The sequence below is a fragment of the Rhea pennata genome, chromosome 6 (assembly GCF_028389875.1).
Source record: "Rhea pennata isolate bPtePen1 chromosome 6, bPtePen1.pri, whole genome shotgun sequence".
Taxonomy (NCBI): domain Eukaryota; kingdom Metazoa; phylum Chordata; class Aves; order Rheiformes; family Rheidae; genus Rhea; species Rhea pennata.
Genome location: NC_084668.1, coordinates 12,665,500 through 12,691,137, shown reverse-complemented (window position 1 = coordinate 12,691,137; position 25,638 = coordinate 12,665,500). Strand labels below are relative to the sequence as shown.

The following is a 25,638-nucleotide window of genomic DNA, read 5'->3' as shown; positions in this document are numbered from 1 at the left end:
AAGCTTCCCGAGCCCCCATCAAAACGATTAGATTATAAAAATTGCTGAAACAAGAGCTTTTCAGGAAAAGACAGTCAAAAAGTCACAGCACAACAAAAAAGTAAGTGGGGGGTGTCACAGGGGTGGGAGTCCTTCCTCCCGTGGTGGCTGTATATTGGCATGTATTAAACATAGGCACAACAATAAGCAATAAATCACAGCCCAGGAGAAGTGCCAGGTGGAACGCACTGGCGGAAATTAAAACATCCCTCTCGATACAGTTCAGCATTGAAAGAAATACAAAGGAGGCCAAGCTGACTTGTCACCTACACAGCCAGGATGCTAACAGGAAAAAGGTTTCCAAAATTTGCAGTTGAAAAATTTCCTACAAAAAAGCTTACCTTAAAAAAAAATTACACCCTCTCAAAAAATTAACAACAGCTTTCCTCAGCTTTCCTACGATTTCTCTTTTTTTTCCCCTCGTGTACAGTCCCTGTATGACACTCAGCTGCAGGGCAGAGGATCCACTACAATCAAGACAAATACACTAATTGGCCAGCACCCAAATCCAGCAAACCCTGGCCTCCCGCATTGCCAAACACACACATCTGCCCTGCCGTCGGGAGGTCTCCACGCGTGTACTTTGGTATAACCCAGTGCTGACTTAAATTGCCTAGAAGTGTCACAAAACTGGTAAATGGGGAAGGATTTGAGTCTTCTCAAAGAGCTGGACTGCTTCCTTGTTGCATTGAAAGATGCCTCCATAAAGTTTGGTTTAGAAAAGACAACTTTCCCATAAAAGCTTCCCAGTAACTTCAGCTAAGACTCAGTGCTGTACAATGCACAAAACGCAGGCTGCTTGTGGCCACCAGCACGTGAGGAGGCCTCCTTGGAGCGGGGTACCTGTTTTGCTGCAATAAAGTTACACTACTGAGGAGCCGTGCTGTGACCTCCAGATCCTCAGTGGATGGTGCTCCTGGGAGGTGCACCCCACTCCTCTGCTCTCCAGCACTGCCACTTTATCCTCGCTTGTCCCTATGTCCTACGTGAGTCAGCCAACCGCCACCATTCGAGTTTTAATGGAAGGGTCATATAAAGTACTTACACAAGCTGAAATGGAAACATGATTTATAAATTACTGGAAAGTTGAATTCAAGATTAGGAAAAGTAAAAAAAAAAAAAAAAAAGAACTTGATGCTCTTGAAATTGAATCATATATACGTATACACGCACATAAATATTCTCAAACTGAAATTCTCCAGGACAGCCTGAAGAGGACAGCTGTTATGTTCTACTCTTTTAAATCTCTGCTTTTAAGGGCTAAGGATGGGATGGCACTTCCCAGCTGTGAATCTCTTTCTCTTACTAAACACTTCTGTGTCAGCCTCTCTGTATACACAGCTAAACCTTTACACATTAAACATTTCTGAGTCAAACTTGCAGTAATGATCGAGGTATATTTTCTGAAAGGGATAATTAAGAGGTTCAGCAAAAATAGAAAGAGCTGGCATTTTTATACTTAGACAGACATGACTAGTGCAAGCTAATAGATAAACTCTACTTGTTGAAAATAAAATGACGGTGACATTTTCTGTATCAGGCTTCCTGACAGCAGGAACAAGGACATTTTGCAGTAGGCCATGACAGAGGGAGCCAGTTTAGACAGTGCTAGCACACTCCTTCCTTTTGTCTAGTGCAGAGAATATCAATTTCAGACCAAACTCCACTCAAAGAAAACAATGCAAAGCAGGAGTGGAAGTGCTTTTTCTAGGGATGTAAACAAGCAATTACCCCCAGAAGACCCACTACATACTTAAGGAGATCATTTGAATGCATGTCAATCATTTGGTGTCATACTGTTTCACCTGTTGGAAAGAGGGCGTATGTTAGGGTACAGAAGATTTTTGCACTCACTGCTGGGTGGAAAATGGCCTGGGTGCCAGTACTGACAATTAAAAGAGGTTTTTTTTCCTACCCTTTCTAAAAGGTGCAATCCAGACATGGCATCTGTCCAGGTGTCAACTGTGTCACACACAGTTGAAATGAACTATTGGTTTCTAACAGCTACAACAAGTTGCCCTTCAGCCCAGCCCTGCCTCATCAGATGTTCGAGAGGTGATCATTTGTATAAGCCAGGATAGGCTGGTGGTAACCCAGACTCAGGAGTCTGCAGCCATACAGCCAGTAAGACCCACCAGCAAAACACACAGAGTTGATAAAATCAAAACTGAAATGTCAAAAAAAAAAAAAAAAAAAAAAAGGTGGAGGGAAAAAGAAGTAAACACTGCAAGTCCTTCTCTGGTAAACTTACAATCAGTTTCTGATGAGGACTAAATAATATTCACAAAAAAAATACTGCTTATTCTCATTGCTCCTGGCATGGGTGCATCTATCAGGAGATGCACTTTCACCGATGTCTTCTGTCTGGTGCTGTTGAAAAAAGACATTCTAAAACAAACCACCCCAGAATATGTTTCCCTGGTACTTTTCTTTTTAAGTTGAAGGGGAATATATCAGAGCTGTAAATTTGCTTACCCTTCTGTTCTGTACATGGAGCATCTCTCCAGAGGAATTTTTAGCACTCCATTATTTAAACCCACGAAGAGCGACCTGTCACTGTGCAGGATTTGGAGACTCTTGATTGGTTCCTGTTGTCCGTCAGGGAGAATCTGCATTTCCTCTAAATAACAACTCCTCAAGCTCCTATTAGTGGTAGAAAGTGCCTTCAAGATGGTCCCATACTCTAATGGAACAAGAAACAAGACACAGGTAAATCTTGGAAGCATTGATTTGATTTCATACAGGCACAAAGACTTCAATATTATTGTCATTTTTACACCACTGCTTTAACCCTACTCCTGTGTCATTTTTAAAACACCTGCAGCCCATGGTATGTAGAGCCCCAGCTACGTAGGTACAATCCTTAAACAGTTCTCAGACATTACATAAACTGGCTGGGAATACACTGTAGTTGGAAAGCAGAAGGATGTGAATCATCTGCAGAATGAGTTCCTGGAAATATTTCCCAGTTGGAGCAGTGAGGCAAAAAAGTGAGCTTGGTCCTGTTACCAGTGAATTACACAAGGTGACCTGACATAGTAGGGATCATTTCTGGTGCTTTGAGTCTGTATTTCCTTTGGTTTATGGAGCAGATCAGTCTCATTGGGGCTGTGACAAGTGACATCAGATGCAGCGGCCCTGCTGGCAATCTCAGAGGCCACCAGAATGACTGCATGGGTCACGGATTGAACTGCTCCTCTTCCTGGAAGAAGCAGTCCTGCCAACTTGACAAGGGATTTTATGGCATGAGCAGTGCATACATGAAAATATATATGTCACTGTTCACAGTGCTCTTGACTAAAAAGTTTAAGGATTTGATAAACTGTGGGAGATTTCTGCCAGGGAAAAGGGGGCCAAACCAACCAAATAATTTTTCATTAAAACCCCCAAACAGGTCTATTTGTACCAATTGCTCCTGAGTTAATCTTTCTGTTAAGATAACTTCTGTACTGGTGCCAAAACTCAGTAGTTTACAGTGGCAGACCTGACTGCCACAGGTAGCTTTTCTTTCACTTGGCAGGGCCTGAAGAGTGGAATAAGATCAAGACCCAAGTTTGGGCTTGGTTTGACTCAGATTTGGGGTTTGTGTTCAGGGTTGCCTCTACTTAAGCATTTGAATGCTTTAAAAGTTTGAGGTCCAGCAGAACTTAAATTCTCCAGTTACCATTAACCAGGGCCAGAAAGCAAATGTGAATGAGAAGCCAAGGTTATGGGAGAACCCTTTTCCACACAAATGGTCTGAGGCAGGAAGTGAACATAATTTAAGCCTTCTCTCCTGGCTTTGTAACAGGATACATCCCAGATAGTATCAGTATCTAAAAATCCCAGAACCACGTCATGCTTCCGTTGAAATAAAGTTCTCTCATCATAATCAGCTTTTGTGGAGACTCACACAGTGGCAAAGTTATTAGAACTCATCAGAAACCATCACTTTGCAGGTAAGTGGTGGTAAAAGTTAGATAATTTATGACATAGTCCTGGAAAATGGTAATATGAGAATGAAACAGTGACTGCATTCAGATGTGAGATTAAACTAACACTTATGGAGGCAATCCATCTTATTCTAAAGTCAAAGCTTCTGCAACAGAGGATAAATACATTATACCCATGAGGCTGGCCATATGCTCTGATTAATCAAAATATTTAATTTAACTTCGATCATTAGCATGAATATGGGCTAAGACAACCATTTATAATGCTTTGTCCCTCTTCAGCATCTTTCATTTATCCAAGGTATCTGTGCTTTTCAGAAAAGGCAGCGTGTCCTGTTAGTTAGAGGACGGTAGAAATCAAGAGTCAGATCAGATGCTTAACTCTGCCACTGGTTCACTATGCTACCTCAGAAAAGTGCTTGCCTCAGCTTCCCCATCTGCATTTTGTTATTACGCACCCCTGAAAGCACCAAGGAGTCTACACCAGCTGACATATGGAAGTGCAAAGAAAGAAACTACTAAAACCTCGCAGCAAGCCTGGAGGTTAAATATTATTATTGCTGATAGAGGGATCCGGATGTCATAGCACAGCGAGTCAACTCACATGCACAAGACCCTGGAGCATTTCAGTGACCTTCACTCTTCCTCACTGTTATGTATTAATCTGATCAGTTGAAATATGTTTTATAAAAGGGAGAAATCTGCTATTGTTGTTTTTAAACATTTTGTAGATTTATGGCCTGTCCACCTGGGATTCTGTTTCAAGTCCTCCATCTTGCTTCTATTTTATTCAGGTAAACTAATTTCCATGATTTTTTGTGTCAAAATGATACCGCATGACAATTGTGTAACGATGGCACAACTCGGGGCTCAGGGCTGCTAGTTCTGTGAACAAGAGGAGAGAGCTTTCTTAAGCTCTCATGCTCTTACCTGTCCCAATATACATCACATGGTAGAGAGTATCCTTCCCCTGAACAATATCAACCACCAGTTTGGAAAATCGAATGCTGTCCTGAGTCACATACGGATCTACAGTGACTGGCTGCACAACATCGTTCATCAGGAACAAGCGCTGCGCATCCTGCAGGATCCTCTCCGTCAGGTTCTCATTGGGGCCATCATCATTCAGCGTCCCGCACTAGACACGGAAGATCAAACTTTAGCACCTATTTTCTTCCCACTCAGGCAGCCCAAGACCAAACCCTGAAATTCTTCTGGAAACCCATTCCCTGGACTGGTGGGATTGTGTGAGGCTCTCAGGATTAGGCCTTTCATGTAAAAAGCCTGGAAAACAGCTAGCTTTGGTCAGTAGTCCACTCCAGGAAAACATTTTCCCATTGATGAGGGATGGAGTGTTTCATTCTTTTGTGACACCCTGGAGGTAGTATGCCAGCAGAAGGGCAAAAGGAATTAATAAACTCAGGAAGAAAAGAAAGAATTAAAGCTAGAGGTAGAAAGATAGATTTAAAGCTAGCAGTGGAAAGAAGTTTTTGTGGTTACAAATCCTTGAAGTCTTTCAAGTAATCTGCCAACTTTATCCGGCATCTCACTCTGTATAAAGCACAAAACCCAAGATTAAAAAAAACACTGAAAAAGATGGTTGATTTTGCATCAAAGCTAGCTCACCACACTGCTTCTCTCTCATGTGTTCCCTTCTGAACAGACCTCTTCACGTTCATCTTAAGGAAGCTAGGTTAGCCAATAAACCCCCCCCTCCATCCACAGCTCTTCTATCTTCACAGAGAATGGCAGATCAACCTGTGTCCATGCACCCTCAAGCAGCAACGGGTGAACAGAGATAGGAGTTGACTCCCATCCATCCAGAATGGAGAGGGAGAAGAGAGTTAATCTTGTCTTTTTTTAAGCATCAGCATAAGGCCTATCAGGTGGATAGCTCATTTTAAGATTTGGGTTTCTATCTCACATTAATGTCCAGAATTCAGTATTTTCAAAGGCCAATGCAAGATTATACTCCCAATGCAGTTTTGTTGTCCATGTCAGTAGCCAAGGCTGGATCTCTACTCTTCCCCATGTTGCCACATATGTCAGGCAGAAGATTTATTACTCCAAAAGAAAGCTGAGGGGCTGGTTATTTATCCCACTCAAGGCAATGAGAGCCAGAACTGGAATTCTTGCCCGCTCCCACACTGAGCCCAGGGGACAAGCTTGTTTTTTCATTAACTGATGCTTACACCTCAGAAGTTAAACTAGAAAACACATAGATTTCTTTTTCTTCATTTTGGGTCCAGGTATTTGGGTTTTCCTTGGAGGGGAAGTTAGTATACTTCAAATCAGGATGTTGATTTACAGCACTCCTGCTACTGTATACAAATTTCCCACATGCATGCACTCAATACGCATCAAGGCAGCTCTTTGCAGCATGACTGCCTTTCCAAGATGCACCACGCAGGCTTGCTCTTACGATGTGCTAAAATGAGTTCAAAGGAATTTAGCTCACACTTACACAGTAAACAGAGATCCTAATGGCTGGTGTGCTAACTCCTGCAACTGTCAAGACTTCAAGAACTTATTTCAGCACTAAACATACTTGACTCAGTTATGTGCAACTTGCTTTGTGCAAAACCCACCAACAACATATTGTGGCTTGTTTGAAGTAGCTGAACAGTTCGCTAATTCACACGATCTATGAATCTGGCCATTGCTTATCAACCTCGGTATCCTGAGTACCCAGACCAAGAAAATGAGAGTGTTTTTTTGACTTGTCCTCTGATACGTTCAGTATCTTTTTTAATGAAAAGGTCTTTTTTATTTCATGACTGCCTGATACCAAATTCTAAAGGGTTTTTAGATCTCTCTCTTCTGCCATCTCTTCCCTATTTGCCCTCTGATTTACACTACTGTCTTGTTTTGGATGCTTTTCTCCCCACTTTTTTTTCATTTCCAGAACTTCACTGAAGAAGGAGTCCTTGTGGCCGGAACGTCATTGTTAGTTTTGTTTTCTCTTCTCATCAAGTCACAGATAATCCTTTAGGTCTATTGGCAGCCTATGTGCTGACACAGCATCCCTGTGGTTTGTTTTTATTTTGTTTTGGTCTAATTTCCTGATTATCTGCACTGCCCTGATCCTCTATATCCCTCAGTATTTCTCTTTCCTCTGCAAGAAAAAAAAAAATCTGGCATCCTTCCCTCATCTTCCTTTGTGAATACTGAGGCAAAATAATCTAATTTTTTGCAATATATGCCTCTTCTGTCACTAAATTACCCTTGTCATCTCCTAAAGGCCCTTCACTGACCTCTTGTTCCTCATGTACTTGAAAAACATCTTAATCTCTTCTTGCAATCTTCCTTTTGTCTGCCACATACCTCCTTTTACTTTCCTTATTTTCCCTGACCCTTTTCTTTCATCTTGCTGCTGCAATCTTTACACTCCACATTTTATCTGATACTTTTCACTACATGGAAATTCTTTCCAAAGTCCTTTTTCTGTTCCTCCCGCATTAGCCTAACAAGGGATGGAAAGTCCTTGATTTTCAATGAACCTTAATATTCCTTCCAAATTAAAAAAAAAAAAAAAAAAAGAAAAGAAAAAAGAAAGAAAAAAAAGCCAGGCAACATTTGGCATACCTGGGCCTTCAGTGAGGCTTCATTTTTTTTCGTTTTGAGCACACCTAGTTGAGGGCGTGACCAAAAGCCCAAGCTTGCCCCCACCTTGTACAGGCATAAGTCCCCACCCATGTGCCATTAGGGAAGTCAGGGGTTAGGTTCCTCCTCAGGAACCCAAGTATATAGCTGCCTGCAGAGAGGATCTGCATCCCATCTGCTCTTGTAGTGATTTTAAGCTCACTGCAGAGTCCTTTTTGGAAGGTCCCTACATCACCAGCTTGAGGGCAGATGGCATTTGCAGGCAGCCTCAGCACCTTTGCACTAATAAGAGAGAGCCAGATTCACACAATTGGGCTGAAAGGATTCATTCTCAGGAGCAAGGCCAGGCAGGAGGGTCTGTCATCCCTACGGTTCCCCAGCTGGGAAGGAACGAGCTGTAACACAGGTTAATGCTTCAGAAGACTCAGGTTTTCTGGGCTGGTCACACAAATATTCTGCACTGCACTGATGGAATCTGGGCACAAAGGGACTGAAGTAGTTTCATACTTTTGCACGCTGGCTGTAATTCAGAACCCTGAAAAACTGCTCATTCATAAAAACAAGGATTTTTAAGGCCAGAAGGAACCACAGTGACCACCGTTGTGAGGCTTCTTGCACAACACTGGGTGCAAGTTTCCACTGGTTACTCCTGCAACGTGTCCATAACGTCTGGCTGAGTTAGTGTGTCTGTTTTGGAAAGATAGCCATCTTGGACCGAAACATTTGTAGCCTTAGGGGATCTAGTAAGCGACAGAAAATTCATCACATCCTTATGCAATCCCAATAGCTAGTTACCTTACTCGTTAGCAAAAAGAAAGGTGGTCTCTACTCTAGTCTGATTTTGTTCATCCTCAACTTCCAATCCTTGGATCTGCAGGTTTTGGTGGGGAGCTGCCTGTATGTCCGCTTTTGAGGACCACATTCCTGAAGTTCACGTGTCAGGATATAAAAGTATCAACAATGAATTTCCTCTATTGCATCCAAATTTGTTCCATAGGCCAGTAATGTCTGTTTCAGAAGGTAGTTTATAAGTTTTTTTGAGGGGGAGGGTGTTCAAGGACATCCTGAGCAAACCTTTCCTGTCAGTCTTTTTACCTAGAACATCATCTCTGGCTAGAAGATTTTTTAAATTCTTCATTATTATAAAAAATCTGAACATCCATGTTATCTGTAAAAACATTCTATTTTTTGCCATGCATCACATGAAGTGCTTGAGCTCAATAACAACATATGGCAAAGAGTTCCACAGACTTAAATACTCCTAAATGTGGAAGAATATCATTTATCTGTATCATGGGTCTAGCTGGAAAGATGAGCCCCACACAAATCAACCCGGTGGAACAACAGAGAACATAAAAGGGCAGCAGCAGTACCTGGAAATTAGGGATAGGGTTTAGTGTTGGCAGCCAGGCTGATCTTGGGTTCTCTTGGTAACGGAAAGGGCCATTAAATGCCTGAGTAATGGCACTCAGATTGAAGGCACACACTGCTGAGGCAGCTATGCTGTTTCTGGAATAGGCAAGAAAAAAAATCAATTTAATCATTAGACCACTGACATTTTCATCATAACACACATCAAACTCTACTCAGATAAAATACATGTAAATTGCTAGGTAGAAGTACAGTGATACCAGTTTCACAGGGAGTAAAAATAAATAAATAAATTGTAAAACACAGATGGATTGCATGACAATTTTGAGAATGAATTTTAAATCTGTTTTTAAACTGTCTGTGATTTAAGGGCCACGGAAGCAGTTCTGACATGAAAGGTGAATACAGTTTAATTTGCATGGATTATTTGTGTCTGGTTTTATTTTTTTTTAATACCCCATCTATCTTGATTGATTACAAACAGCCTAATTTTTAATCTCTTGGTATGTCTCAAGGTGAAATTCCGTTTCGAGGGGCTCCAGAAATCTCCAGCAAAATATATCCTCTGATATTTTGATATATTCATTTATATATAAATGCAAAATCCAGACATGCATGCACACAGCGGCAGGGAGCGGGAGGGAGCGACAGCGCACAGCAGCCTGGCTGTTTCAGCAGCTCAGCACTCGAGAAGGTCTTGCTAATACGTGGGCGCCTTCGTTTTCAACGGCCACAGCTCACTTCTTTGCGTTCCCCGCTGGGAACAGCATGTGTCTCGGGCAGCCTGCTCAGCACGCACGCGCCGGGCAGCGGAAGGACGCTCAGAGCAAACGCCGCCGCAGCAAGGACTGTCTGGGAGGGAATTTGTTCCAGCGACCCCCAGGCCGCCCGCTCCGACCCGCACGTGGATCAGTCGGCCTTCGCCATCCCATTTCAGTCCCAGAGGACACATTTCTGCAAGGTCCTGCAGGGTTCGACTGCGTCTCCTGGATGGCGATGGCATCTCACAGAGTCATGTCCAGAGAGAAACATTTGCTAAGTAGTAACCTGAAACTCAAAACCTGCTTCCAGCCCTCCCCTTTCCCTCTTTATTTAAAGGAAAAAAAAAAAAAAAAACGATTAGAGAGAACGATATCAAAATAAAACTAAAAATAGGGCTAGTACAAGAGATTCACTAGTCACGGTACCTTTTAAATAACCTAGGTCTTGCTGTACATATCTTGCTGCTAATTAAAGAAATCTGAATTCTCTGAAAAGAACAAATCTTTGTCACTAGACTAATAATTACCCTCTCTCACACAAAAAAAGCCTCGCTCCACAATTCCAGGCAGGAAAACAGAAGGACCAATTCTTTCACAGTATTTTTCTTTAGAGCGATACAAGGTAAAGAAGAACTTTTTGCTTTGCCTTCCCCTGCTCGCCCCCTGCCCCTTCCATTCCCCGAGCGATGGAGTAGCTCCCTTCGAGCGCGTCGAAGCCAGGCCAGGCGAAGCCTCTCCGCTTTTGTCTGAGCACGCTGGCGCAGGCCGTGCTCACAGACGGCAGCTCTTAAGACAAAGCTAGTGATGGATGACAAGTGAAATGCCTTGAGGCACACATGGGGAAAAAAGAGAGAGAGAGAGAAAGAAAAAGGAAAAGGAAAAGGCAAAGAAAGAATCACCCCCTTCAACTAGCCTAAATAAAGTATCTTATAAAAAAGAAAAGGATTTTTATAGAGCCCTGCTAAAGATTCCACAGGATAGCCCTTTGCCTTTGCTAAGGCAGAAATGAGGGATGTTTTCCATGAAACAATCCTATCTGCGGCCCGACACATTTCTCATCCCTCCCTATGAAAAGTTTGATCCCAATCTCAAACTAGTGACATTAATTTGTGCACCTGCCCCTGTATTGCACTGATGTGAAGCACAATCATCTGCTTTATTTCCACTTGCTATCTCCTATGATTAACTAGGTGGTTTAGGAAATAGGTTAAGCTCAAGAAGGTTTTAATGTAGTTTCAATGACCTCGAAGAAAAACTTTAATAAAAACTTCTTAAGTATTTCACGAGCAGTTTCCCCCCAAAAAATGATCTTTCCCACTGACTTTGCTGGATATAATACAACAAGCAGCAATAAATCTACCTGTGGGTTTTTCCACAGCCGAGTTTGACACAGACTAATATTCCTTTGCTATAAGGTGACCTTAACCTCACTAAACATGAGCCTTCAAAAATAAATATACTTTTAGAAGTATAACAAATAATCACACTTTTGTGGTGCATCAGTATTCCATTATAAAGGTACTCAGACGGGAGCATACATCAGCCCTCTTTGGTATGCGGAGCTCATGCAGCATGATATAAGTCCCAGTGGAAGTTAAAAGAATAATTACCATTATTTCTCCAGTCAGATGACAAATTGGAACACTTTTGCTTTGAACTCTTGAAAGAACATCATGTTGTAGACCCAAAATGCTACTTGATCTAACTTCAGCTATTATCAATAACTCATCTCTTCAATTACACAAACATTACATATTATATTGTCCTCAAAAGCTACAGGAGAGAACACCTGTAATGCAAAAGTGATTTAAGTATAATTCAAAGGAGAGAGGGACAACTCTCACCATGTTTTAACAAACCTGGGAGACAGATACAACAGAAGACAATTATTCCAACCATTGCCAGCCTGCACCTTCCCCCTTGTATTCCAAAAATTGTATCAAGCTGATAAATACAGTAATTGCATCAATCATTGTAGTTACCTTTCCAGTTTCTGGTCTTGGCTGGATGAATCAACAAATGGATGAATAAAAAGTTATGCTATGGCACAAAAGCCCTTCCTGATAAAAAAGTGTCATCTCATATGCCCAAAGTTGTAGCCAGGTTTCCTTTTAATGCTCAGGAGGTTTGGCTAACGTCCTTTAAATGCTTATAAAGAGTGATTCATGTTCCTTTCAAATCCAGGACAGATTTTTCGCAAAGTCCACAGTGGAGGCTCCTAATCATGTTTACTCTTGCTAGTTGCTCCCCCATTGGTTGATTTTTGACAATGTTGGCAATGGTAGTGCAGAAATAAAACATGGAAGATGGATGAGGGTGGCCAAAACACCCATTTACTTCTTGGCATTTACAGAGTGAGAGTAATATACTGGTTCTGTTGACTCTAATAGTGAAAATCCCAGCAGTGCTTTAGCTCAAAAAGCTGGGGCTGATGCTTTGTGACTGGAAGATCTGAAGCTCAAGCTGAGTGTTTGTCATGTCTAGTAACTAACTCAGAGTTTCATTCTAGTTTATATATCAGAATAACACCCACCCTAGAGAACATGTATTATTGAAACTCAATATCAGACAGACCGGTTATAACTTGAAACTTATCTTAGCCTTGGGCTTTAGAGAAAAACTTATTTGAGTTTTCCTGATTTAAAAATATACATTATGAGTTTTCTAATATATTTTTAATTAACTCCTCTTCTCCTTTCTGCCTTCACAGCTACACTAAATCATTTCAATTACAAGTTTTTTCAATATCAAGCCATGAAAAGGTGATTATGAAGTTTCAGAATTCATGCCTTTCCCTCAGAGTTCAATGCTGCTTTTGATTTGTGGACCTGAAACACTTTGTAGCAGAGGCACAGAACCATTCAGAAGTGTCAAATGCTGTGCAGCCCGCCTGATCTTGCTTCTATATGGTGCCTTTATGCTGATTTCAGTCTTGGCCGTTGCAATCCTATTCATCTCTTTCTCCTCCTTCCAATCCCTCTCTTCCAAGCATACTTACCTGTCTGTTCCCTGAACCAGCATGGATGTTCAGGCAACCATGCAGTAACAGCATCCAGGCAGTTAACCTGACTGAAAATTATTATTTTTTTCTATAGGCTTGGTCTGATACCAGCTCTCTCAACTACACAAGTAGCATTGCCACTACAAAAAGTCAGAAGACTGTAGCAGCCCAAACTTATATCAAGTTAAGTTACCCTAAAACTGCAGTGTTGTCATCTTTTATAGATTCTACAACCATCTAGAAATCTATAGACCAGGGGTTAAAAACATTGGGTTAAAGCCACAACGGATAACGCAGATCTGTCTATCCCTTCCCCTTAACCAAAGGATCTTTCAAAAAAATGATTGTCCAGACTGCCTAACAAATGAGGATACTCTCAATTTCAGACTGCTGGGGATAGAAAAAGGGCAGTAAAACCAGCACAACTTACACATTAGTGGTGAAAACACCATAAATCAGGTCTTGCTCAGGAAGGTAGAAGGTGCTTTGCAATTCGTTATAATAGAAGGGGATTTCTCCAGCCCGGGAGCAGTTCAGTCTGGCCTTCATGAAAGTTGTCCATGTGTCCTCCAGTAGAAATCTTCCCCCAATGTCATTTTTGCAAACCCTTGCCACACGAGAATACACAGTTTTCCCACAGTCATGTTCTACCGCATTCTCGCGGAAAAAGAAGTAGGTGAACAAACCAATGTCGTAGGCAGCAATAAAATTAGGCTCTGAAAAACAAACATGTGAAGAGATTTATACGGGTCAGAAATCAATCCGTGCTCACTGACTCACCAGATGCATTGCACCACCACCAGCCCCCTTTGCAGAGGCTGTCAAAGTTGGGACCAGAGGGAGTTCTCAGTCAGCAGAGGACATACAAACAGCAGATCAGAATAATGACAGACAGGGATATAACGCTAGTTCCATTTTTCAGATCTTGGAAAGACCTCATCATTTTCCCACTTCAATGGCAAAGCTGCTATTGCAGCAACACTTTGTATATGTAGGATTATTCTCTGTACCTATACTCATTTTACAACATAAAGCCTTCCCATTGGGTTCCTCCACCTATTCACTTCTGAAATGCACCTTACGTTAAGTATGCTGCTTGCATCTGCCCAATTCCCTAGGCTGCTGTATTGAAACATTCAACCTATTCTCCTAACGCAATCACATCTGGCTTTTATCATGAAGCTTTTCCAGCTTCTAGGCACAAAAGATTATCTTCTGTCCATAAAACAAAACCACACCACAAACTGACAGTATCAAAGCAAGCGCTCCTTAATTCTTTTTTTCTCCTGGAATTGTTATTATTTCCATAAGAATTGAAAAGAATCTGGAATTGATTTGAAGTGAATATTTTAACTGGGTATTAAACAAGGCTTTAAAGTGTACAGTCTTTCATACCAACTTTGGCAAAGGAAAAAGATTGGCCAATGAATAATATTTGACTAAACAACAACAACAAAAACCTGTTGGTTTTATAGGGTGCTTTTATAATGTTCACTTCTGAGTAACGCTCAAAGCAACAAGAAAAAAAATACAAAATTCCTTTAATGCTGCAGCCTCAGAGTGAAAGAAGAACAGAAGTCGGTGGAGGGAGGGGGGAATCAGATTCTGCTGCTGCTGCAAAGCAGTTCTAGGAGGCAGAACATCATACACAGGGAGAGGGCACTGCAAAGCATCTCCAATCAAACTTGCTTATGAACAAATTGTAAACCTTAAAGGGACTGTTGCGATCACCAGTCTGACCTTCTGTCTAACACAGACCAGAGAATTTCACCCCATAATTCCACCATCTGATTCCACAAATAACAGTTGAATTAGACCACATCTTTTGAAGTAGACCTAATATTACTGGATAATTTCACGTGATTTCAAATCCATCACTTTCCTCAGAAACTTGTTTCAGTGACTAAAACCAGCCCTGTTAGCAACCTGCACTTCTTTTCCATTTCTCATTAGCTGGTTTCAGCTTCCAATCATAGGCTCTTGTTATGGTTTGTCTGCTAGATTAAAGAACTTTATCCTATCAGAGATCTTCTCCTGATGTAAGTACTTCCGTATCATGAACAAATCACCTTTTTTCTGCTTTTCAGAAAGATAAATAAGTTGAGCTCCTTAAGTCTCTCACTGTGAGGCAGGCTTTCCAAACTTCAGATCACTCTATGGCTCTTTTCTGACCCATCTTCAAGTTTTCTACTTCTTGTTGAAAAATGGCCATCAGAACATGATGAAATATTGCCATATCCCCAATAATGTACATGCTTATAAAGCCAAAAATCATGTTAGCTTCTCTGACCAATGAGTAGGAACTCAGTTTCTGTCTGTTCTTCTTTAAACTCCGCTGCTCCGATTTGACTTCCTTCTGAATTCTTTGTTCTTGTGCAGACAGGAGGCACTTACTTTAAATGACTGTATGGGAGTCGTGTCACTTCTTGCTCGAAACATCACAGTCTTGCCTGATGACATCCTTCTCTTACACCTTCTGTTTGCCATACTGACTTCAGCCTATATACAACTGTCTGCTGAAGCCTAGTTCAGTCTCTTTAAGCTCAAGAGAGTGCACACTCCCCATGCTCATGCATTCGATGACTGAAAGGTCATGAAAGCCAGTGGAAAGATTCTGAGTATCTGGCCAACTTATATGGGCTAAGAGAGAGAGGGGAAATATGGGGTTTCAGTCACTACACACTGTCCAGTCAAGATGTGCTTTGCCTCAGTCAGAAGATATGGACTCTGTGCAGGAATTATTAGGTAAAATTCTATATTTTGCTTGATGCAGCATATTATCACACTGGGGTAACAGCCACTTCTAATAGCTATAAATCTGCAACAATGTGGCTTTACACAGAATGCAACTCACTCTGAAATTGCTCAGTTTGGGACTGAATGGAAGTAGGAGGTGCTCAGCACTGTGCAGAATTGGGTCAGCAATCTGATGCTCTATATAAGTTGGATCTGATCTTCAAGTCTTTGAGTAGTTTTCTTGTGAAAATGATGTGTTTGGTCATCTCACAAGACAGAGACATAAGTATGTTAAGCAGCCTCTAAGACCCACTTTCTATACTCTAAATCTACTACTCTGAAATCCTTCCAGGCTATTTTAAAACTTCTTCTAAGCTGCATTGATTACTGCACTGGAAACCCTTTCCCATCGTAACTCTGGATTCCAATATGGAAACAGAAGGAAAGATTTACAAGCCTGCCAAGTTGACTTCAATACACCTCTTGCTCAGATATGACCCACATGACTTTACCATTGAGCCATTTGGAGTTGTATTGTGCTGTCCTAAGTGGGGGAACATTTCCAAGGCTGCGGTAAATAGCAGGATCTCGTCCAGAGAAATCAATTACAGTTGCAGCATACAGCTCTCCTCGTGATGTAATCACAGCTGTCGAGTTATGACGGGGGTCGTATGGGCACCGAGCCACTCCATTAATTCTGTCAATGATTTTGCTAAGATTTCCTACCTGTATTTAAAAGGAGAGAGGACAGAGTTTAAAGATCAGCTGGCTTTCTTACTAGTACAGAGAATTCAGTTTACTCAGGAGTACCTAAAAGCAAAGCTCTGATTTAAAAAAAATAGGCAGCTCTAAGAAAGTAACGCCCAGAATGACTGTAAATTGATCATTACATGCATCATATGCCAATGAAAGAAGCTATGCCTGAGGCTCACTGATCCTATGACTTTGTAAGGAGAGTAATCCCCTCCTGAGAAAACCTGTAGGATCCAACCCACTCAGTGTAATCAGCAACTCCTGCTGCTAGCACAGGTTACCAGTCTTCCATAGATGCTTCCTGAATGTATATTGGCATAAAAAAATAAAAATAAACATTGTTCTGGACTTGTTCCTGCCTCCCTTGAAGCCAAAGGGAGTTTTGACATTTATTTTGAAGGAAACATCTAAGTATTCAGCTCAGGAAGAGCTCACAGCTAAGCTCTGTCTGTGTGCCCCATTTTCAACAAGACAGCCAAGGTTTACACAAGCAGCACTTTGCCCAGATCCAGCTCATCTCTAACATGTTTTTTTGCTCCTCCTCTGCACACCCGCTGTCCCAAAAGGGCCTAAGGAAAAAAGCTAAAACAACTGCAGAGCAGCTGTATTTGGAACATACTCTCTGCACCCACGATGCCCTGCCAAATGCTTGGCTTTCCCCAGGGTACGTATCCAGCCCTCGTCCTCCTTCCTCCCCAGCCCTGCGAAAACGGCAAAACAGACCTGTCGACTGGAACACACGGGCGAAAAGGCATTGGTACCGCAGGTGAACACCTTCTTGCCATAAACAATCAGCACCCGGACGTAGTTCTGGCACTCTTCCTACAGGGACACAAGACCGAGACGGAGGCTCTTTACTGTCGCATTATTCTTTACATAAAAACGCATTTACCTGTACCACAGCCGGAAACCACCTTTGTTAAGCCTAACCAGGACGAGGATTTGTTGCACCAAGTGTTGCAGCAGAGCCCACCTCCAGGGAGCCAGCAGCCCCAGGAAGCAGGCCCAATTTGCTGGTTACTTCTCTCATCATAGCCCTGCACAAACAGTCTCTGGACAGGCTGTTCTCCATCAGGCTGACTCTGAGCTAACTACACAAATGGCTCTTTCTGTGCTGGGCTTAGCTTGGAGGAGGAATTCTCCCTCTCTTCACGAGGATAGTCCTGACCTATTTTTCCCAGTAATGCTGCAGCTTTGACAACGTAACCCAGACACAAATCCCAGCGGAGGACAGAGGCTCTGCTTACACTATTACACCACCTTCTGTGCTAGCAGGAAAACAGGGAGGAATTTCTGCTCTAAAGACTAGGTTGGTCATGAGAATCACTTGCTTGAACAGACTCCCACTCCCTGCCTCCCGTAAGGATCATGTGCTCAGGAGTTTCTCCTTCAGGCCAGGCCAGTGAGAGATAGCAAATCCCCTCTTCTCAACCGCATGACCCCTCGCTGTTATGAACCGGCAGCTCCTGCAACATGCCAGTCCCCATAAGTGCGGGACTCCAATCACTCCATGATGGGGTAGTGGGGACAGCACAGGGCTGCAGGTGGGTCTTCCCAAAAAGCTCCTCGGAGTTGCTGGAGGATGCCACCGTCTCCTTCTCACTCTACAGCCTTGTATCCAGATGCCTGCAGATCGCAAGTCAGGCCAGCTGACCACCGGGGATGTTACGCAGAGGGGGCGGAAAGAGGCTGCGTAGGGCAGCGCGAGCCCCGTGTCCAAGCCTCATGTGCGGTGCAGAAGACCTGACAGACGCCGGCCCCCAAGGCTCATGCTGACGGCCCCAGCGAAAGATGTCCCATGCGCCAGGCACCAGAGTGCCTGCGCTGGGCTCCAGCTCAGCCCTCCGCCTCAGAGGGAAGACCGGAGCCATGGCTCATGCCTGGCACCCACAGGGCTCCGAGGAAAGAAAGTCAGTTATAGTCTACTGTAAACAGAAAAGGAAAGCTGTGAAAAAATAACAGCCTTGAATGGGTTATGCTGCCTGCTTTGTTTTCCTCCCTCCAATAGATCATAATTTGCCACTAAGCTGAGCCTACAGCTGCAGACATCGCTTCTCCTCCCGTAAGCATCAATCGCTCTGCGAGCTTCCCTGTCTCACAGCGCTCCACACTGTTGATCATTTCCCTGAAGACTTCATTTGCAAAATTCAGCGGTGTAAACATACTCCATATCATCTGGAAATCATGCTGGATTAAGTGCCATCTCCTTTCATTTGCTGTATGGAAATCAACTTGTGAAGGATGGCATTTAGGGAAAAGCCACCAGTGTTAGCCCCAGACAAGTGACAGCACAGGCACAACATTTGGGGGCTCACTTCGAACAGGGAAAATCACAGAACCTGAACTTCAGAGCCTGCCCAGGAGCACTCACCCAGACCCAGCAGAGCCTACTGAGTGCCACGGAGCAGACATCGCCAGCCTTAACTCTCAGAAGGTACATTAGGGATCAGATACCTAATGCTTGGCACCCAGGAACCAGACCTTAAATTCATAGCTGGATTGATCCAGCACTTCGTATTTCAGAAGCAGATCAGTTGCGGCTGTTGTGCACCATCTATCAAAGAGGACCTTGAGAAGCAAGGTCCCACTTGCTGCGTGCTGAGATTAGAGGTCTTACTCTTGATGCTTCCTTTGATAAGATGAAGGGCTTGCCAGCCTATCTTCCCTCTTCCTTCGTGGTTATACCACGCTGTGTGCCTAGTTACTTACTGCACCCTGCCTGAGGGATGTCTGCATTTCATGAGCGGGTGAAGTAATGCCTGTTTCTGCAGATCATAGTTATTCAGTCCCACAGATTATTGGGACCACTACATACTTAACTGCAAAGGACCAGAAATTCTTGAGGAGGAGATGCTACAAGAAGTAACATATAGGCTCTTCTCTCTACAAAGTTTTGATTTCAGAATATGATTAAGATCTGGCATCTAATCTAGAATGCAGCTCTGTATCCAAATTCCCCACAATAGAAGAGTATTCACCTGCTCCTCCACCTCTTCCAACTTTTCCTGCTTTGTGCAGAGTCTGAACTTTGCATCTGACCTAAACCAGCTAAGGTCATGTACACTGCTGGACTCTTTCCTGCAGAGATACTTCAACTTTTTGCTAAATAAAATCCTGTTTTGCAGCAATCTAAAATTCTAATTTGCAGAATCCTCCTCTTTGCACAGCACTATATTACAGAGTCCCAAGCTTTTATTTTTATAAGAATTCTCCCAGCTGAGTAAACAGTGCATAAAAAAGAATTTGTCTGTGAGGCCATGCTGGATGGTCTTCTGGAGTCTGCAGGCAGCAGTGCATCTGTTGCACACTTTACTCCAAGACACAGCAGCCCAGGTTGGTAAAGATGCTGGAAGCTGGTAAAATGTTGCGTTATTGTTGCTTAATCAAGCATGGTTTTATTTGTACTCATTCAGTCAAAAGCAGAGGTTATTTATTGAAACAGGAGAGATCATACTGAGCAAAGATATCTGCTGCTGCTTAATCCTGTACTAGATTATTTCATCTGTGACTTCCAGCCCATTCCCAAATGTGTTAGCAAAAAGCATAGTCAGGATGGATGAGACGTTTGATTGGAAACATTTGACAACTGATACTTCTCACAGAACTGGATGCACCAAGCCCACCAATTATTTCAACAACTGTAAAAGGCAAAAAATGGAGTAACCAGCAGATGTTTTCTACACTGCTTAGATAATGATGCTGCCAGCTATGAGCCATATCCAACCACAGGTATTGCTAGGAATTAACTGCCTAGACTCTGAGGGGGTGTTTCACTGGCCTTGCCTTTCTAAAGATGCTAAGAGCACTCCACACTTCTGCAGGAAGAGCAATGATAACATGTTCTTTTCCATCCACGAGCCTCAAAGCAATTTACACAGCATTAACTAATGTTCTGAAACAGATGTGCATTATTTTCCCTGTCTTCTCAGCAGGGTAAATTGAAACACAAAAGTGCAAAAGGATTTGCCATGGGGACACACTGAGTCAGAGGAAATTCTGAAAGTGAAAAACAAACATTTGACTACCAGTCTCCACCTCTCTAACCTGCCTGGCCTTAAGAGGAATCCAGTGCTCATTGATATTTGTCGTTGCTGTATCCGTTGTCAGTCAGCTCAGTCTACGAAGGCCTCCAGCAAAAGCAAGGAAGAAGCTGAACCACTTACATGCTCCAGCTTGCAAGATTTTTCTCGAGACATTGTCGGTCAGATTTACATCAGATCCCCTTTTCTATCCTATTCTCAAAACAACTAGAAAGGAACAACCTCCCCTCTGTGTTCTTTAAGCCTGGATTTGCTCGGAAAATCATTCAACACGCTGCTCTCTACAACAGTTCATAGCTGAGGCAGCTGGTTAGTAATATGATCTCACAAACACAGAAAATAGGAGCTCTTTAGTGCAGGTTCTTCCATGTGGTTGAAAAACTTCAACTGTGCAGGAGGCAAAATCCAGTCGGATAGTTCAAAACTCTGGCAAATTTAAACTCCAACTCTGTCCAGATGAGACGCTATTTGGATCCTGCTCTCAAATTGTGAAATAGCCAGTTAAATCTGTATATGATCAGTCTGCAGGTCTCATCACCAGAAGATACTATTGGGATCAAGAGACTGAGGATTTAAACAAAGAGGGAAGACTGGATATTTATATGGTTAATGAGAATAACCCAGTTATATTAGCTGGGATTACTATTAAATTTATGGCAGAGTTGATAAATCCTGTGGTTCACTGCCAGATTGTTAAGTATATCTCTGATTTTCTCATGAATTTCATGTTTGCACTTTGGCATTCTTGCTTCTTCATCAGAATTATCTAGCACTTTCTCCTTTTTGGAGATAAGGCCTTAAACTGAACAGACCATGTTTTCCTAGAAAGCCAGAGAACTGGACTTCTAACGCTCAGCTCCGCAGGGCACAGGGTCTCACTGTAACTAAGAGAACAAACTTTACTGACGTCCATCCTCTCCCCTCTTGCAGTTTTGTTCCCTTCGGTTTAAGTCTATTCTGGTTTATTTCATTTTTTGTAACATTTAGCATTGAATGGGTCTGCTCTGTGAACAGTGTAATGCCCACTACGGTGGCTAAGAGCAGAGCTCCTTCTAGCACATGTGGATGTCAGGCTGCTTTGAAAGCACATTTCAAACCCCAAAATGAAGTGTGATACCCTGTTACTCCGTTTGTGTGGACAGACCGGCAAATGGAGGGGTTGCACTCCTGCTGGCTCTGGTTTAAGGTAAAATTCAAAAAGACATTTTCAGGATACCAAGAATAAGCCAGCTGTAGGTGCTTCTTGAGTCATTTCATCTGTCATCTCTGGACATGGGGGTTCTGAAATGTTATAAGCCCTTAATCTCATTGTACAGATGTATTTTTCTTTGAAAGTCTAACTGAATATAGACACTGCTCTAATTGGCCTTTACTTTGAGTAAAATCTCTGAAGTCCTGTTTTCAGAAATCTCCCTCTTAATTCTTTTTTTTTAGATAACATTGTTTCATCATATACCAAGATATTTTAATCATAGATTAAATATGCAGTTATATGCTATATCAGGATAACAGATGTTTCAGATGGTCTGTTGCCCTCAGCATAGAAACACAAACTCTTCAGAAAAAGAGAACTCATTTAGGGTTTAGGCTAGGGTTGGAGAGAGGAGAAACGGATAAAACTTGGCAAATACATAGTTATGACCTTCCTGTAGGGCTATGGATTAATGAAAATAATTTCACACAGCATGTTGTTAATCTGCAGAACTCACTGCCAAGTGATCACTAGTGTCAGATGATAGTAAGAAAAAACAGGTAGATGGGAATGTATATGGCGAATGAGGACATCTAGAGTAAAACCAGCAAGTTATATTAACAACCGATGAAGACCTGGTGAACGGTAACCCCAAGCCTGCCTGTCCTTCCCAGCTATATCAGCAGGGGCAGGGTATTACCTCTCCTTGCAAACCTGGCTCCTCCTGGCTACATTAACACTGCCTTAAAAAATCCAGACAGTGCAGAAGAAAGGAATCCTTGTTTCAGAAGATCTACCATGATGGCAGGTTTTCCCCCACTGAAGTAGACCTTCCACATTATTCTGGAGCAGCCAGACTTGGCCAGCACATATAGGGCAGGAGAACCATTGCTCTGCCTCAACATAATTATCGGGACTATTCTAGCCTGCCAGAAAAGAAAGTCAGAGCCACGTTGGAAGTCATTTTGGGGTGAATCAAACAAAATCAATCACTCAGGCAATAATGCCCCTGCTGCTCTACCCAGAGAGGGCTTCTGCAGTGCCAACAGCCAGATTATTCCTGCTGTCCAGACTTACAGTAGAAAGAGAGAGAATTTCTGTCTCTACACTGAACTAGGAGGCCACATCTGGATGCCTATTATTTGTAAGGGGCACAGAGATTCCCCGCTGCCCTGGAGTCCCAAGGGCACAGCCCCTGTTTGACGCACTGTCACCTGCAGGCTTGAAATGGAAGATTCTTCCATTAGCCTAGCGATCTCTGCACCATACCCAGTTAGCTGGGCTTAAGTCTTAAGTCCAGCTTCAACCTTGGGCTGGGATTTCTTTGTAAACTCGTATGTATCGTAAGAACTCCTTGCATGAGGACATCATCCAAGATCAGGAAGAAACTATACTGGTGGGACAGCCAATAGCTGGACTGCTTATGAGCCATTTCTCTTCGTTGTCTGTCTTGCTCCAGAGCCATTGTATGGCATCATCTTTCTTCTTGCTCCTGCGCTACTGAGAGCTACACAAGCAAAGCTCTTACGACAGCATGTTGCAGACCTGGATCATTGCCTTCTTCACAAACGGTTCCCATTCACTCTTTAAAATGGCAGTGTGCGGCTTTTGGAGAGTTACCAAATAATTCTACGTTCAGCCAAGAGAAAGCCTGAAGTGCTCAGGTTTAGAAAGCCACAACTCTCCATATCAGTCAAAATTCCTTAGATGTGGTAGATATGGACTGTTATACAGAGACAAACCAATTAAAAACTAGAAGCTGAGCTATTTCTAATGAAATTAAATACATATTGACCTCGTGGGACCTCTTCCCCTGCCACTCCATCAATCACCCATTTTAACTACACCCTCTGGGTGATATCACTTGGAAGGCAGAAAGAAGGCAGGATGACACTGGTTTTGTTCTCTGCATTGTCTACCAGTAAGGTGGGTGTTTTCAGGGGAGGATTTTAAGGTACTGATTAGGAAACAGGATTCAATTATTAAATGCTGCAAAAATATGAATAATTACTAATGGAAGCCAGCATGGATCTATAGAGACATGGAAAATAAAGCAGATGCAATTCTTTGAGGAATTCACAAGCTTTAGCTGATAAAAGTAACAATATAAACGAAAGAGACTTTTCTGAGGTGTTTAAATCCACACGACATACTATTGAGAATTAATTTTAAAATTAAGATCACGAACATATAAATTAAATGGATTAAAATCCAATACATTACTGGACTAAAAAAAGGCTTCAGTGAGAAATGTTTCACAAACTTGAGTTTCTAGCAGGGCTCCAGGAGGTATGGTATAGTCCAATGTGAACATTTTCCTCAGTCATAGCTAACAAACATCTGTGGATAATCCAAAGGTTAGGAAAATGACAATTAACAATAAGGCCAGAATAGTGATATATGCTAGACTAGTTGGTGAACTGGGCCCAACAAAATATATTTTTGTAAGATATTATACATTAAAGAGCAAGGAACAAAAGGGCTCTATACAGGCTGGGAGATCAAATGCTGAAACTAGCACCTGTGAAAAGGATTTTGTGGTCACAGTGGCTAGGCAATTCTGCATGATCTCTTATGACAGAAGAGTTTATGAAACTGAGAGGTATATGAACAGAGGAGGTGAATAAGAGGTGGAAAACTATTTTAATCACACTCAGATATTAGACTGACAAGGGAATACAGGTGAAAAATCAGAGTGTGCAGAAAACAGACATAAAAAGTATTCAAGGGCAGTAGAAAAATTACTTCAAGCAAGAGGCTTGAAGAACTCAGCTTTTCAGTTTATCAAACAAGCATAAGAATTGACTTGACAAGAGGATATAAAAATAAATATTGGTAACTAAAGGGCTCTTTAACCAAGCAGAGAAGGGCAGAACGAGACCCAGCCAGTCCAAACTGAAGCCAGATTCAATCTGGATATAAAGTGCACGCTGTTAACAGTGAAGGTGATCAGTCATCAGAGCAAGCTAGCAAAGCACACAGTGGGATGCCCATTGCTTGAGGCCTTCAATTCAAAACTTCCTGCCTTCCTGGCAGTAGCCAGGTGTAGTAGCCAAATACAAGTCGTTGAGTTCAATTTAAAAATGAGTAGGTGAAATTTATGGCCAGAGTTACATAAGGTGTCAACAGAAATGATCTAATGGTATCTCCTAGCCTTAAATCTGGGATCCAGACTTCCTATCCCCCTTCTCTGTAGCCAACAGGCGATCAGAGTAACCATCATGCCATAATAACTATATTTCTGTGATGAAATACTGAACATGTATACATTGTGTGGCTTTAACTATTTATTTTCCTTATGGTAAAGCTCTAGGTATTTTAAGAAGAGATTTTCTAGGCAGTGGAAGGAATCTGATTTAGATACTCAACAGGCATAAGAATGAAGGGAAATAAGGCATTTTAATACACCAGGTGGCTTTGAAAACCTCACCCTAAAAATACATGTATTATTAATGGGCATAGAAAATGGATCAATCATATAACTTACGCAGACTACATTGTGAATTAATACAAGAGCCAAAGGTCCTCCTTATTTCTAACCTCCATCACCACATATCTAAGTGCCTGACAATCCATAATGTATTTATCATCAAATCATCTGTACAAGGTAGAAAATTGCCATTCGTCAAGTTCTGACAATGCAGAACGGAGGCAGACAAAGCCCTGGCTCTTGCACCACCCCTGCACAGCAGGAATAGAAACACGCACGTTAGTGCTGTCCTCACTTGCTGCATTCACCCAGCCCAGGGCAGAGATACTGGGTCAGAGCCGGACTTACTAGCTAGAGTAAAGCTCTTCACCAGCTGGCTAAGCTCTTTATTTTTTTGCAGTTAATGCTAAGTCGTTCCTCTGCAATGCAATGAATAGTGTAGACTCCCCAGCAGTGACTTGTCCGTGAACACACACAGGTTAGAAAAGATACAGACTTGGGAGATCTGAGTTTAGTTAACCATTGCAGAATCCTTCTGCCTTTCTTTGTAGCTCTGTGTCCTCTCGTTAGATTTTTAGGCAATACCTTATTTGCCATTAATTGTAAGTCAAGAAGTGTCTAACACTCTGATTACTTACTGTTCCTCAGAACTGCACACCCAGGACCACTGCGCCCACCGAACAAATTTAAGCGCTGGATCGCAATGTGCACGAACTCAGCCGTTCAGAGCATTATCCTCCTGAAGAGTTTGGCAAACTCTCTGCAATGTGAAGAGGCAGC

At 42.4% G+C, this 25,638-nt stretch overlaps 1 protein-coding gene across 1 annotated transcript in view; it reads right to left on the bottom strand.

Annotated features, from left to right (window-relative positions):
- Window positions 1-25,638, bottom strand: part of SEMA5B (semaphorin 5B) — a 270,689-nt gene that overhangs the window by 54,629 nt on the left and 190,422 nt on the right. Inside the window, exons 7-12 of the mRNA XM_062578940.1 lie at window positions 16,920-17,018; window positions 15,956-16,169; window positions 13,138-13,423; window positions 8,948-9,083; window positions 4,902-5,109; window positions 2,515-2,722 (exon numbers count right to left, since the gene is read on the bottom strand). Of these exons, the coding sequence (XP_062434924.1) occupies window positions 2,515-2,722; window positions 4,902-5,109; window positions 8,948-9,083; window positions 13,138-13,423; window positions 15,956-16,169; window positions 16,920-17,018 (1,151 nt within the window). The remainder of the gene's footprint in view (window positions 1-2,514; window positions 2,723-4,901; window positions 5,110-8,947; window positions 9,084-13,137; window positions 13,424-15,955; window positions 16,170-16,919; window positions 17,019-25,638) is intronic.